General features: G+C 50.5%; 1 protein-coding gene across 3 annotated transcripts in view; it reads left to right on the plus strand.

Moving 5' to 3' along the window:
• The first annotated feature begins 659 nt into the window (after positions 1 to 659).
• Positions 660 to 14,904, plus strand: part of NISCH (nischarin) — a 62,263-nt gene continuing 48,018 nt past the window's right edge. Inside the window, exons 1-6 of one of the 3 annotated variants that reach the window (XM_027523601.1) lie at positions 660 to 901; positions 3,267 to 3,350; positions 4,012 to 4,194; positions 12,314 to 12,362; positions 13,347 to 13,510; positions 13,867 to 13,962. In XM_027523601.1, the coding sequence (XP_027379402.1) occupies positions 806 to 901; positions 3,267 to 3,350; positions 4,012 to 4,194; positions 12,314 to 12,362; positions 13,347 to 13,510; positions 13,867 to 13,962 (672 nt within the window). In that variant the 5' untranslated portion in view covers positions 660 to 805. The remainder of the gene's footprint in view (positions 902 to 3,266; positions 3,351 to 4,011; positions 4,195 to 12,313; positions 12,363 to 13,346; positions 13,511 to 13,866; positions 13,963 to 14,904) is intronic. The other 2 variants (XM_027523599.1, XM_027523600.1) reach the window with 2 other exon arrangements.

The raw sequence follows: 14,904 nt of genomic DNA on the forward strand, positions 1-14,904 counted from the left end.
GCTCTTTGTGACCTCATGGACTGTAGCCTGCCAGGCTCCTCTGTCCATGGGATTTTTTCCAGGCAAGAATACTGGAGTGGGTTGCCATTTCCTCCTCCAGGGGATCTTCCCGACCCAGGGATGGAATCCGCGTCTCCTGTTTGGCAGGCAGATTCTTTACCGCTGACCCATCTGGGAAGTCACAGAGCCTACACCAGTTCCCTGCCTTGCCTGCCAGCCATTGCATGGATTAACCCACTCAATTCTCTAGAAAGTCCATTTGACAGAGATCTCTGAGTCTTGCAGAGGTTAAGAACTAGCTCAGAGTTATTCTGTCCTGTTCGGACTCCAGGTACAAATCAGATCCTCCTTCAACACACTCGGGTCCTCCAGGGAATGAGACCAAGAGGTAGGTGAGATTTAATTACTGTCGCTTTTGCGGAGAGGGAAACTAAGGCCAGGCGTGGCAGTGACTCGCCACGGAAGGTGCAGGGCCATCCCTCCCGAGTGCCAGAGCCCAGAGCAATTCCCGCCCAAGCCTCAGTTTCTCCCGAGCTGCAAGGCGCGCGGCGGGCGGGGCCTCGGGTACCGATTACGCAATCGAACCGTCCCAGGCGGCCTGCGCACGCGCGCCGCGGGCCGCAGCTGTCAATTACGTGCGCCGGGCGGAGTGGGGCTGGGGCGCGAGAAGGCGGCGGGGCCAACATGGCTGCACGGCTCGCGCCGGGGGCGGGGGGCAGCGGGGGCCAGGGGGCGGTGGGACGCTGACCCCGCCCCCTACTGCTGCCAGTCTGCGCCGGGCGGCGGCGGCGACCGAGCCCGGAACATGGCGGCGGCGGCGCGCAGCTTCGGGCCCGAGCGGGAGGCCGAGCCGGTCAAGACGGCGCGCGTCGTGGGCTCTGAGCTCGTGGACACGTATACGGTGTGCTGGGGGCCCGGACTCCCGAACTGGAGATGGCGACTGGAACCCGGAGTCTTGAGTCCGGGGCGGGAGGTTGGGGTGGGCTTCTTGGCCCCGTAGCTGGAGAGGAGGATGTCGGGGCGCTGCGACTTTGAGGAGGGGGCCTGGGATGGCAGAATCTGGGGAACGGACGCTTGGGCTCCGCAGGTCTGGAAAAAGGGTCTTGGGGTGGGGCGCAGAGAAGGGGATTAGGAAGGGTATGTGTTTAGAAAAGGAGGCTAAGAATGGGAAGGATCAAGGGATAAAGGAGGCCTGCAGAGGAGAGGGGGCAGGTTGAGGCGGAGGCTCCCCTGGAGGGGCGCCGGCCTGGGAGGACGTGACAGGGGTCCCGGAGAAGGGGAATTAGGAAAGGGGTCTTCGGATGGTATCAGCGGAAGGGGTCAGGGCGCTGCAAGCCATGAAGAAAAAGAGAGGGCGGGGCCTTGGTCTGGGGGCCCTTGGGGTTGCAGTTGACATTTGCTCAAAAGTGAAGGGGGCATCTGGGGGCCTTAGCGCTCAGGCAGAGACAAGAATGGAGGCGGGTGGAGCGCAGACCCCGGGAATTGAGGGGGTGGCTCAGGACTGAGTCCAAGAGCCCGGAACCTTAGGGGTCTTCATGGGTTTGGACTGGGGGGGTGGGTGAGAGCGGCTCACTGCCCATGCACACTTCAAGACTGTGGAGGAGATGCAGGATAGAAAGGGGAGAAGTTGCAGACTGTGATGAAGTAGGAGGCCCTCCTGGGTCTGGGTGGGCTTGGGCGCCTATGGGCCTGGTAGGCTGCCTAGCAGGGACTGGCCCCAAGGTGGGGGTGGCCTGAGCACCTCTCAGCCTCCTGGCCTTTGTTCTGGGACCATGGTGAGTTGGGGAAGGGGGCTTGGCTCTGCCTTCACCCCACCTCCTTGGCCCTCATCCTAATCCTCCTCCTGAGGGTCATTTTTCTGGCTCTTTCTCCTTTCCTGGGCAGGAGGAGGGGGAGGGAAATGGTCAGGCTGTGGAGGGGCTCCTACGGATCCTGGAGCAACAGGCCTGCTCCTCAATGGAGGCTTCAGTTGAGTTGATTATTTTCTCCTCCCCCTTCCCTGCGTGCTGCAGAGAGGGGCGGGATGCAAGGACCATGGGGCCTCATCCAGGTGAGGACTTAGCTCTGGTCAGCCATCATGCATGCAGTGTATCCACCTGGAGGGTTAGCTCCAAAAAAGCTCTCCTAGTCCACAGGGCTGAGGCCTTCCTCTGAATGGGTGTTGGGAAGGTGGTGATTTTGTGTCCTTTTATCCAGGTATGCTGAGTTGAATAATTATCAACACCTACCTTTGATTGATCAGTTACTACATGCCAGGCCCTTTACAAATCATTTTGCATGCATTACCTTTGATTCTTAATCCTACCAGATTTTAAGATGGGAACCAAGGCTCAAACAACTTAAGGCTCCCAGTCACTTACATAAGTTGACATACATACATAAACTATAGCCAGGAATGGCAGAACCAGATTTTGAACACAGGTCTTCCTGACCCGTTCGCTTCTATTAGGACTTAATTATCTATCACTGCCCTCCTCTGCGGAGAAGGCACTGGCACCCCACTCTAGTACTCTTGCCTGGAAAATCCCATGGACAGAGGAGCCTGGTAGGCTGCAGTCCATGGGGTTGCTGGGAGTCGGACACGACTGAGCGACTTCACTTTCACTTTTCACTTTCATGCATTGGAGAAGGAAATGGCAACCCACTCCAGTGTTATTGCCTGGTGAATCCCAGGGACGGGGGAGCCTGGCGGGCTGCCGGCTGTGGGGTCGCACAGAGTCGGACACGACTGAAGCAACCTAGCAGCAGCAGCCCTCCTCTGAGCTTCTAAGTGCCTTGACTCCTGGCTGTGTTCAGCTCCTGAACCAGCTGAAAGTGTTGGAAAAGGACTTGCTTCTAGAATATATAGTCAGGGCTCCTGAAAAAGAACTAAAGCAGAAAAGTTGGTCCTGCCAAACCTGACCCTGTTTTGCCTCAGAAGGAAAGGCCTTTCTTGCAGCTCAGGTTGGATTGGACTTTGAATTACATGGAGGCTTAAACATGGAGTTTAAAAACTAAAGAGATTGCTTAATATGATAGCTGCCTTTTTTGTTTCTCACTGTTGGATAGGGGTCAGACTTGTCCCATATGCCTGCCAGATCCAGTGCTAGGGCCATGGAGGAGGCTAAAAGGGGCCCCCTGCTTCTCAGCAAGGGTCAGGTACAGAGGCTGGTGGGCAGGAGCAACTTAACTTCGGCCTGGGGGGTTTGGGTGTCCTGCAGCTATTGCTAAGGGTGAGGTGGGGCTTTCCTCATTGCTGGCTAGGCAAGGGCTGTTTTCCCTCTTAGGTTTACATCATCCAGATCACTGATGGGAGCCATGAGTGGACAGTCAAGCACCGCTACAGTGATTTCCACGACCTACATGAAAAGGTAATTGAAAATTGGGGTCCTGTGTTTCAGGGCTTTGGGGGCTTTTAGGCCAAGTTCCCATTGTGTCATGGGTTGGTTTTAGGGCAAAACTGGTTTATTAATGTAAACAGCGAAAAAAAAAAAACCCCAAACCCGTTGGATCCTGAGAGTTCAACTCTTGCATGAGACAGTGTGCAAGGAGTGTATTTGAACTTCAGTTTTAAGATTGACAGTTGTAGCTAGGATATGAGATGCTGGGATAGTTTCCAGGGGAGGGAGCAGGCTTCAACTTGTTCCACCTGGGTATACCTATTCCAGAACCCGTGCTTTAGTATCTGGCTGTAATTCTTTATTTGCGTTGGAGAGAGCTCCCTTTCTCTGGGTCATTTGTAGCGTGAGAATTGTGTTGTGGTTTAGAGAAGATGGTGACTTCAGGGGCTTTGAGGTATTTCCTAAATGTCTCCAGAGTCTCTTGGTGGAACTCATTGTCTAGAACTGTATCGGTGTTTCTAGTGCTAATTAAACTTGAGGCCAAACCCAGGTGCGCTAGTTTGATCACTAATCGTGGTGCTCCTGCCGCGATGGGCTTCGTAGCGAGCACCTGCCCTCAGCTGCTTGCCTTGGCCTTGCACAGTTACAGAACCTCTTGGTCTGTGGTTGACACACTTGTGTTTTCTTACAGCTTGTTGCAGAGAAGAAGATTGATAGAAGTCTGCTTCCGCCCAAAAAGATAATTGGGAAAAACTCCAGGAGCTTGGTGGAAAAGAGGGAGAAGGATCTAGAAATTTATCTCCAGACGCTCCTGGCCACCTTCCCTGATGTGGCCCCCAGAGTGCTGGCCCAGTTCTTGCATTTCCACTTTTACGTAAGTTCCTCTTGGGTTTTCGCCTTCGCCTGCAAGCCTGCGGCCACCAGAGCTCCAGGTAGCAAACCTTGTAGACCTCAACTCTGAGAGTTAGGCTGGAGTTGGAGCCTGCGGTTAGTAGATGGAGGAGCATCCTGGCGGGTTGGGGTTCAGACAGAGCGTGTTCATAAACGGATTTGCTTTAAATTAGGCTGACCGGCTCTGGCCACAGAGAGGTTTTCCTCCACCACAAGTCGTTTTGTTTAGCAAAACGGCCTGTGGGTGTTGAGTAAGGTTTCCATCCAAATGGATGGGGTTAGATTAGAAACAGCTGACACCTGGCATTGACTATTGTTGAGTTGTTGGTTCCCAGCTCAAAACTAATTAAGGGATCCATCTGTGTTGGCAGAATATTGCCATCTTAGGGCATCGTCAGAGTCCAAGGTGCTGAGTGAGGGTAGATGGCTTCCTCCAGTGGGAGTGTACGTCTCAGGGCAGTTCTGCACTCCCTTCTGGACGGAGGAACAACGGTCACGGGCTGCTGGTGACAGTATGAGTTGTCACACTTCAAGGGGGGAAGTTTGGTGCAGCATGAAACCAAAACGTTAAACAACCCAGTAATTTCATTTCTGAGAATGTATTCTAAGGGAAAAGACTGGGCGACTGAGAAAAGGATATAGGTGTAAAGGTAGTCATTCCAGGATTATAATAAGATGCTGAAGACACTCAAAAGCCCCATAGGAGGTGACTTAAAAAAAAAAAGGGTGCTAGCGTGGGATTGGATATTGTGCTGCTAGAAAATGACGTGTCTGTGGATTTGCTGATGTAGGAAAAGAAATACATTACTAGATGAAAAGAGCAGGGCAGAAAATGGTATTAGGGTATGGTCCCATTCTTATTTAAAAAAGAAGTTTGTATGAATATATTTGGGAAAATTCTAGAAGGTTATACATCAAAATATTACGAGGAGTTGTTTTTGGGTAGTAGATTTTTGGATAATTTACATTTAATTATTTTCCTTTTGTGTGATGAAGATAGGGAAAAAAACCCGAAACAACCCACTCCCTTTTCAGGCTTGCCTTTTAGGAAGGGACCTGTGGGTTGTGGTCTTAAAAGCCCAAACTTGTTTAAAAAATAACTGTCTTGAGATATTTTCAGAGAGACAGCTGAGCCTTTCTTGAAGTGTTGGGCAGAACCTGGAAATTTGGTGACGGCACTAGCACTGGGTCACTCAGCTTGGAGGGCCCTGTGGGAAAGAAGAGCGGCTTCTATAGATGGGGGCTACATATGTGTATCTATCTTTGGATTTTGTTTGGCATGTATGTACCCGTAATGTATGTGGTTAGCAGTAATTTTCCTGTTGCAGACTTTTTTTTTTTTTTTTTTTGCATTTTCTTTCCTTATGTGAAAAAGAGAAGTCCATTCCTTATGTGAGTCTTTCAGATAACTGGTTAGTGTTTAAGAAATGCTGTACTTTAAGAAAGCTTTGATTAGCTATTCAAGTTTAAAGTATAATTCATTGCTTAAGACCTGGGCCTTTGAGGCAGTCTCCTAGCTGCCTCTGAGTATGGAAAGGCCTGGACTGCTTTTTGTTTTTTAAATGATTTGTATGTTAATTATTATTTTGGTTGCGCTGGGTCTTGGTTGGTATGTGCCGGCTTTTCTCTAGCTGTGGCGAGTGGGGGCTACTCTTCATTGTGGCACGTGGACTTCTCGCTGTGGTGGCTTCTCTCGTTGCGGAGCGCAGGCTCTAGGTGCGCGGGCTTCAGTAGTTGCAACACGCAGGCTCCCAAGTTGCGGCTCAGTCGGGTGTGGGCTGCCATTCCCTTCTACAGAGGATCTTCCTGACCCAGAGATCGGGCTTAGTTGCTTTATGCCTTGTGGAATCTTCCCGGGCCAGGAATCGAACCCATGTGCCCTGCATTGGCAGGCAGATTGGAGTTCACTGAGCCACCAGAGAAGTACTGGGCTGCTTTTTTGAGATAGGTTTGCCTGACGTAGGCCTGGGGCCTACCCTACATCTGTAGCAGTTCTGGTTTGAGGCGTGTTCTACTGCTTGGAGCAGTTTGAACATATCTGAAATAATTATTATCAAAAGGGCCTCTTGGTTATATAAATCCAGAGTTCTAAAAAAGTGGTTGATCCATCATTAAACTAAATCACGGTTGCTTAGCTGTGGCACTGTTGGCGTGTTGGACCAGACGATTGGTGGGGGGGCTGCCCTGTGCAGTGCTGAGCAGCATCTCTGACCTCTGCCCACTAGATGCCAGTAGCGCCCCCCCAGTCTGCCCCCACCCCCCACCCCACCACGTTGTAACTACCCACAGTATCTCCACGCATTGCCAGGTACTGCCTGAGAGGCAAATTGCACCTGATTGAGAATCACGATATTAGATCTTCAAATGAATTTGGACAGACAGGGCCCAAAAGATTTGTCAGCTTTCTTACAGACTGGGAGCCCTTAGGGAAGGTTTCTGGTAGCCTTCGCCCCCATCAGTGTCCTCTCTGAATTTACTCCCAGTGTAGTCCACCTCTTGTGGGGCTGCCATTGGACAGGGTGGACCCAGGGAACCCTGTTTGGCTGGGGTGTGGATTTTTTTTTTTGGTATATAATTCACATACAAAATTCACTCTTACAAAGCATACAAGTCCCTGGTTTTTAGTATATTAACAGAATTGTGCATCTGTCACTACTGTCTTAATTCCAGAACATTCATCACACAGGAAGGAACTGTGTACCCATCAGCAGTCACTAATATGCTTTCATAATATATAGGTTTGTATATTCTAACATTTCATATAAATGGAATCATGCAACATATGACCTTTTGTGACTGACTGCTTTCACTTAGCATAGTGTTTTCAAGGTCTGTTCATGCTGTAAACAAAAATAAGTACTTCAGTTCTTTTATGGTCAAGTACTATTACGTTGTTTAAAGATACCATATATTGTCCATTTATGAGTTAATGGACTGGTAACTTTAGCTTGCTTCCAGTTCTTGGCTTTTATTAAATAAGGCTGCTGAGAACATTCATATGTTTTTGTGTAGACCCATACTTTCTGTTGGGGCTTCCCAGGTGGCCCAGTAGTAAAGAATCCACCTGCCAGTGCAGGCGATGCAGGTTCAGTCTCTGGGTCAGGAAGATGCCCTGGAGACGGGAACGCCAGCCCACTCCAGTATTGTTGCCTGGGTAATCTCATGGACAGAGGAGCCTGGCGGGCTGCAGTCCGTGGGATCACAAAAAGAGTCAGACACAGTTCAGCAACTAAAGGATAACAACAACATACTTTCTGTTGGGTATATACTAGGAGTGGAATTGCTGGATTGTATGATAACTCTGTTTATGAGGAACAGCCAAATTTTCTTTCGTAGTGGCTGCACCATTTTATTGAGTTGGCCAGAAAGTTGGCCAACGCATTCCTACCAGCAATGTGTAGGCTGTTATGTTCGCACGTCTTTGCCCACACTTGCTACTGTTCGCTTTTACTGTAGCATCCTCATGGGTGTAGCGTGGTACCTTGTGGTTTCAGTTTGCATTTGGCTAATGACTAATAATGTTGAGCTTCTTTTCGTGTGCTTGTTGGTTATTTGTATATCTTCTTTAGATAAAGTTACTGAAATCTTTTGTGTTTCAAAAATTAGGTTGTTTTTGTTGTTGAGTTATAGGAGTTCTTTGTATACTCTGGATATTTAAGCCCTTGTTAGAAATATGATGTGCAAATCTTTTCTTTCATCGTGTGAATTGTCTTCGTTTTCCTGATTGTATTCTTTGAAACATAAGTTTTCGATTTTGATGAAGTTTACCCATTTTTTTCCCTCCAGTCACTTTTTGGTATCATATCTAAGAAACCAAATTCAAGATAACAAAGATTTGCAACTACGTTTTTCTTCTAAGAGTCTTACAGTTTTAGGTCTTGTATTTAGGACTGCAACCATTTTGAGGGGATTTTTGTATACGGTGTGAGGTTGGGGCCTCCACTTTGGGGCAGGCTGACAGGCAGGCAGAGCCGTTTGTCTCCCAGCCCTGCTGCTTCCTGACAGTTTATTCAAAGGCGGTCATGGAACCTCTGTGTGTCTCAGTTCCTCTTGTGAGTTGGAGGGGGATGATCCCAGGCCCTTGGGAATTGCAGGAGACTGTGCAGTGATGGTGAAGGGCCCAGAAGAGGTCTGGGCTTATGGCGGGGGCTCTCCAGGTCCCAGCCACTGCTAGCTATTCTAGTTAGGAAATGCATTCACTTCTTGTCAAAGGTAGCATTTATATCATTTTGTTATCTTGAAACCAGTTGGGTAGAACAAAGACACTTTTTGAAATTTGAAATCAGAGTAGGATAGAACTGTTACCATCCTAAAGGTAGCTTTTGGTTGTTTGTTTTAGTTGCAGAGTATAAGCTGTAAGTGATAACAGATATCCTTGCGGCTTACTTATGGTCTTGGAGCTCTCTTCAGCCAAAGTTTAGGCTTGAATCTCTCAATGGGGAATTTTTACTCACACAGTGTTCCTGACTTCTGCTGGTGTGCCTCATATAGGCATGAAATAAGTTATCAAGGGCTCCGACCCCTGTGTGTGTATGTAAACCACACAGTGATGTGTAATTGAGCCCCTCGTTAATGCTCCAGTGACACACACGCTGTGCTCAAGCCTGTGCCAGGCAGGAGCGTTGGACTGGCCTGCGGTTATTCATTGAGTAGGGTCTGTGCTGCAGGGGGTTCACAGACCTGCATGTACTAACATGCTGTCAGAACAGTGGTGTCCGAACCACAGCCTAATAGTCTGTGGTGCATTTGTGTGCATAGCTCACTTGGTAAAGAATCTGTCTGCAATGCGGGAGACCCGGGTTCGATTCTTGGGTCGAGATGATCTGCTGGAGAAGGCATAGGCTACCCACTCCAGTATTCTTGGGCTTCCCCTGTGGCTCAGCTGGTAAAGAATCTGCCTGCAATGTGGGAGATCTGGGTTCGATCCATGGGTTGGGAAGATCCCCTGGAGAAGGGAAAGGCTACCTACTCCAGTATTCTGGCCTGGAGAATTCCATGAACTGTATAGTACATGGGGTCGCAAAGAGTTAGACACAGCTGAGCAACTTGCCTACAGGGGTGCTGCTCAAGGGTGCAGACCAGCACTTGACCCTGGCAGGTGGCTGATTGATTGGAATGTAACATGTTTGGAAGTGGGTATTATAGTTTTTAAACACCTATTTTTTTTTTATTGAAAAAATTTTTGAAGTTATAAAGAATGTCTTTTAAAATTTTAATTTATTTATTTTTGGCTGTGCTGGATTTTTCTTGCTGCAGGCAGACTTTCTCTACTTCTGGCAAGTGGGGGCTACTCTTCATCGCGGTGCATAGGCTTTTCACTGTGGTGGCTTCTCTTATTGCAAAGCGTGGGTTCTGGGGCTCATGGGCTTCTGTAGTTGTGGTTCCTGGGCTCTTGAGCACAGGCTTAATAGTTGTGGTGCATGGGCTTAGTTTCTCCTTGGCATGTGGCATCATCCCGGACCAGGAATCAAACCCACGTCTCCTGCACTGGCAGGTGGATTCCTTACCGTTGAGCCACCAGAGAAGCTCCCTGCCATTTTTTTTTTTTTTTTTTAGGGTATTTCAGTTCAGACATCTGTGGGACCCTGAAGTATTTCAAGTCCCTTAGCAGGATTGGGTGGAGTGTGTGTGGGTGGGGGAGTACCCGTTCGCAGAGGTACCTCTGGGCAGAATCTGCAGGAGCTTTAAATGGGACCCACCGATGCCCCTGTTTCCTCCTAGCAGGAGGGGGGCCCAACCCTGCTTACATTTGGCCACAAGGCCACAGTTGAACCAGAGTACTCTGAGGAGGCAGACAAAATGCTTCTCTGAAAAGACTTATACTGTGGATTTTGGGCTGAGGCCTTTCTTTGTTTCCCCTTTAATTAAGAGTCTCTCAAGGTAAAGATCAGCCAAGGCAACTAAGTTGATAGTGTTGCCTGGTATAGCTGCAGGGAGTGCTTCCTGTAGCCCAAGGGGAGGGGCGGAAGAAATTGTCTACTTTTTAGATTGTTCAGAAGTGGAAACATGCTCTTTGTTTAGCATGAGTCCTTGGCCCTCACAATCTCCCAACTTTCTGGGTCTTCCAGAAATTCCAGCCCTATCTCATCAGCTGAGCTGGTGTTGACGCCAGCTGCCCAAAGAAATGTAACTCTGAGGATAAGGGTTGCTGCTACTAAGCGTGGGCTGGGGGCCCTTTTCCCATGTGAGACCTAGTGTCCCTGCTGGGAATGGAGAGTCTGGGGAGCTGCTCTTGGGGACTGGAGGTGGGTGCGGATCGGAAGCCTCTCGGGAGTCTGTGTCTTTCTAGGCTGTCCAGGCGATGGGCGATTCTGACTGCACGCCAGATGGGAAAGTGCTGATCTGGAGACAGGGCTTAGTTCTCAGAGTGTAGGTAGAGAAATGAGCTTCTGGGTCATTCCATGGTCTTCCTGATCTTCGGTTCTTCATAGCAGCCAAGGAAGTAACTGCCCAGCAATTGAATTGTTGCAGGAGACTGAAGTTGAACTTCTGAGTGAACTGATGGCCTGTCCTCTCATTTACTGGAGCCTCTCTGGCTCAGAACCTGCTGTATCCTTCTGGTGGCCCTTTTACATTTGACCCTGTGTCTTGCCAGACTCTGAGCCCCCTAACAGTGGAGCTGTGTTCGCTCATTTTTCTCCCTTTGGCTTTTTGTTCATTTGTGAGAATAAGGAGGAATTAGTCTCATACAAGCTGAATTTCAAGCAGATGAAATAAGCACATTTTTTAATAACAGATACCTTAGAGTACTAAAAGGAGAAATTAGGGGAGTGTTTTTATGACCTTAGGGTTGGGAGAGAGGTCCCAGAAGTCACAAAGGAAAAGAATCACAGGTTAAAAAATGCACACTTGCCAAACCTCCCTCTGTCAGGAGAACCGGTGTGAACACATGTAAGGGGCATGCACAGACAAGGAAAAGACACTTAGATATTTGCAGCATGTAAACAAGCATTAGGGTGTCCTGTATGTGTGAAAGGTAAGTGAGAGACGAACCATAGAAAAACAGGAGAAGGACACTGTCTCCTGCAGCCTGGTGCCTTTCAAGTTCCGTAAACACACTAATTGCGTGTCCTGGTGGCAGAGGGGTTCTTGTGAACTATGGAGGTGATCGTGCAGTTTTCATCAGGACCTGTTTACAAAAGCCCTGTTGGCTGCCATCGTCAATTAGGTGCCGTTCTTACCTGCAGGATGTGGGGTTGCAAGCCCTGGGGCTCTGGCAACCCCATGGTTACACCCAGAAATGCTGAGGCAGTCAGCTGTCAGCTGTGTACTGAGAGAGGCTTCACGGCTAAGCACTTGAAAGTGTGGCTTTGCGAGTTTCTTGCCATGTAACAGTGAGGATCGCAGCCTGTCTGCACCTCAGTTTACTTACCTGTGAAATAGGATTCAAAATAAGAGCCTCCTGGCCTAGGGCGCCTGGAGGATTGAGTGAGCCTCTTGGTGGGGAGCACGTAGGCCATTGCCTGGTGTGAATTGAGACCCAGCACATTAGCTGTAATGTGACTGAAGGTCATTCTTGTACTGCCTTTACCCCATCGCCCTAAAAGGGAACCCTTTCCTGCCTCTTCCTGACGACCCTGGGCTGGGTGGTGCTGTCACCAGCCTTGGAGGGACGGCGCAGGAAGAGAGCCTGTGCTCACTCTTTCCTCAGATACCTGTGGGACATGAATGTCAGTAAAAATGGTCACTCCCAGGCCGGGCTGGCTCTGTGAAGCCTGTTTTTTTTTCCCACCAGGGTAATGGGAACCTCTTTTCCAGAGGAAGCAGGACTGTCTGTCTGCTATGCCTCTCTCAGTAATCTCCCAAGGCCAGTTTTGGGAGCTGTTGACTTCCCAGCCAGCGCCTGACATGGCCAGGCTTTGCGGTCTCCTGGGCCTGGAGGTCAGCCCGTGCTGAGTGGCCTTGGAGCTGTTATCCGCGTAACTGGAAATGCTCTTTTCCTTTCTGAGCTGCTTGATTCACTTTAGATTTACTCTCTCCGTTTTGTTTTACTTCTGGAGAGCTGGCTTTGGAGCAGTGGAGGGAGTAGATGGCAAGAAAGGTGCAGGTCCCAGTGGTGGGGAGCAGGGGAATATCCTGACTGGATTTTGTTTTCTCTTTAGGAGATTAATGGCATCACTGCAGCACTGGCTGAGGAACTCTTCGAAAAAGGTATATGGCCAGGGGTCCTTGAAATACTGGATGCAACTTGGCTAGCCCTGTTAGGCGGCCAGGGGCCCAGAACTCTGTCAGCTGGCTCTGTGCCAAGTGGGTTCTAGCCAGGACCCACCTTCCCAGGGTTGCCCAGACCCCTGGGCCTGGTCCACAGGCAGGCCTGTGCACCTGTCTGCTCTGCAAGTCTGAAGAGCTGTGTTCTTCACCTCAGGACCCTGGGGCCCCTGTCCTCGGGGGCTCTGTTCTCAGGCTCAGATTGTATTCCAGGGCCTTCTGATGGAGTTCTAGAAGGTGGGTGGTGTGCTGCCCTCTTGCACCGGGTTTGTTCTTACCTAAAAGGGTTCGGATGGCACCGAAGCTGCCTCAGGGTCATGACCCTGCCTGAGAGCACAGTGATGGTGGCTAAGATGTACTGAGTGAGTGCTTGTGGGCCAGACTTCTGTGTGTGTCTTACTGCTCCCCTGAAAGAGGGCCGGACAAGGACGTTGCGGATGAGAGGCCCGGTTAGCTGTCTGAGGGTGCATGGCTGGAAAGCACAACAGGAGGCCCAAACACCAGTGTCGGGCTCAGAAGCCCTCCTGCCCTGCTCTCGGGCCCCTTACTGTGCTGGCACCTTGGGTCTCACCTATTAAGACATCTGTGTCTTAGAGGTTACAGTGGGCTGTTGCCCTCAGTGCTGTGCCTGCGCTGGCTTTCTCCTGGCCAGGGCCTCAGATTGTAACTCAGTTTCACCTCCGAGAGGCTCCCAGAGCAAATTCCTGTGGCCCTTCCCCCCTTTGTAATCACGTGTTGACCCTGAGCTATCAGCCCAGGAGGGAGGCCGCTTCCGCATGCTCAGGAGGGTCCTGCCTTCGTCCTGACTCGGTGCGCATAATGGGTGCCGGCCAAGTGCTTGTTCACTGTTGCCCGAGTGGGCAGCTACCCTGGCCGCACAGCGGGGCTGGGACCCAGTGCTCACCTGTTGGGCTGTGGCTGTTGCAGGAGAACAGCTCCTGGGGGCTGGCGAGGTCTTCGCCATTGGCCCCCTGCAGCTCTACGCAGTCACCGAGCAGCTGCAGCAGGGAAAGCCCACGTGCGCCAGCGGGGATGCCAAGACTGACCTGGGGCACATCCTGGACTTCACCTGTCGCCTTAAGTACCTTAAGGTAAAGCTGTGGGAGCCTGGTCATGGGGAACTGCTCAGTCATGGGCACACAGCTCGTGACCTGGGTGGGTGTGTGTGTGTGTGTGTATATATATATATATACGCTGCAGGCCCTGGGGAAAAGAAGGTGACATTTGGTGATCTGGGCACTGTGCTTCCGCCTCTGAGCACCAGGGGGCAGTCATGGTCCAGTGGCCCCCTACTTTGAACCTTGGCTTTAGCTTGCTTTGTTGATCATGGAAGTGCTGAGTGGGAGTCCTTGCCCAGACTGCCTCTCGCAGCCTGGCAACGATGAACACGGATGGAAAGTGCTGGTTGCAGCAGCATCCCTAATTCACACCATTTATTTGGCTGTAGGTTTCTGGCACAGAAGGACCTTTTGGGACCAGCAACATTCAGGAGCAGCTCCTGCCTTTTGATCTGTCTATATTCAAGTCTCTTCATCAGGTGGAGGTAAGGCCCAGGGCCCCTGGAGTGCAGGCGGGACTGTGCCCTCGCAGCATGGTCTGATTTCTGACCATTCTGTCTGTGCCTAGGGAGTGTTCCTGAGGTTGAGTGTCTGGATTTAATCGTAAGGCACTGCTGCATTTGTGTCTGTCAGTATGTGGCAGATTCCATTTAGGGGAGTCAGGCGCTGTGGAGGCAGAGAGACGAGCTTCTGCTGCTCTTGGCCGGTCTGCATGTCCCCACCCTGCAGCATTTGGACAGGTTGGAGCACCAGCGCCCAGCTTCTCCTGGGCTTCTTCATTGCTCAAATTGAAGTGCTAGGAAGTCGTCCTATGGGTCACACAGAGCCAATTCCACGTCTGCATCTTCCAGGGCAGATCAGCAGAGGGGTTGCAGGATTCTCTGCTCTCTGCCGTGCCTGTACCTAACAGGAAATACTTGGCATTACTCACTGCAGAGCTCCTGGGTTCACAGTGCCAATTTTGTACCTTGTTTTTTCTTTTTTTTTTTAATAAGAAGGGGACTCAGTAGAGAATAGGGGAAAACACTTTAACACAGCAAGTCCTCGAGCATGGCTTTTGTGTGCAGCCCTGTTCCTCATGTCTAATGTTCATTCCTCGATGAAATCTTCTCAACAGCCACGTGAAGTGGGCACTTACATTCCCATTTTACAGTTGAGGAAACTGAGGCTTAGGAGGGTAAGGAAGTTTGGCCAGGATCACACAGTTAAAAGGGGGAATGTAGTGTCTGAGCTCAGCAGAGTCTGACTCTGCAACGTGCCGGGCTTGTCTCAGGAGGTCCCTTGAGGACCCTTCCTTCGATGGGCATCTGGTCCTCGACCAGCACAGGCAAGTGGGGCTGGGTAGTGAGAGGAGTGCCTGGTTGGGCAGGCTGCGGCTCTGCCAGGCGGGGCCTGCGGGTATGTAGTGTAGCGCTCGGACAGGTGGC

This window comes from Bos indicus x Bos taurus, chromosome 22 (genome assembly GCF_003369695.1).
Source record: "Bos indicus x Bos taurus breed Angus x Brahman F1 hybrid chromosome 22, Bos_hybrid_MaternalHap_v2.0, whole genome shotgun sequence".
In the NCBI taxonomy this organism is placed as follows: Eukaryota; Metazoa; Chordata; class Mammalia; order Artiodactyla; family Bovidae; genus Bos; species Bos indicus x Bos taurus.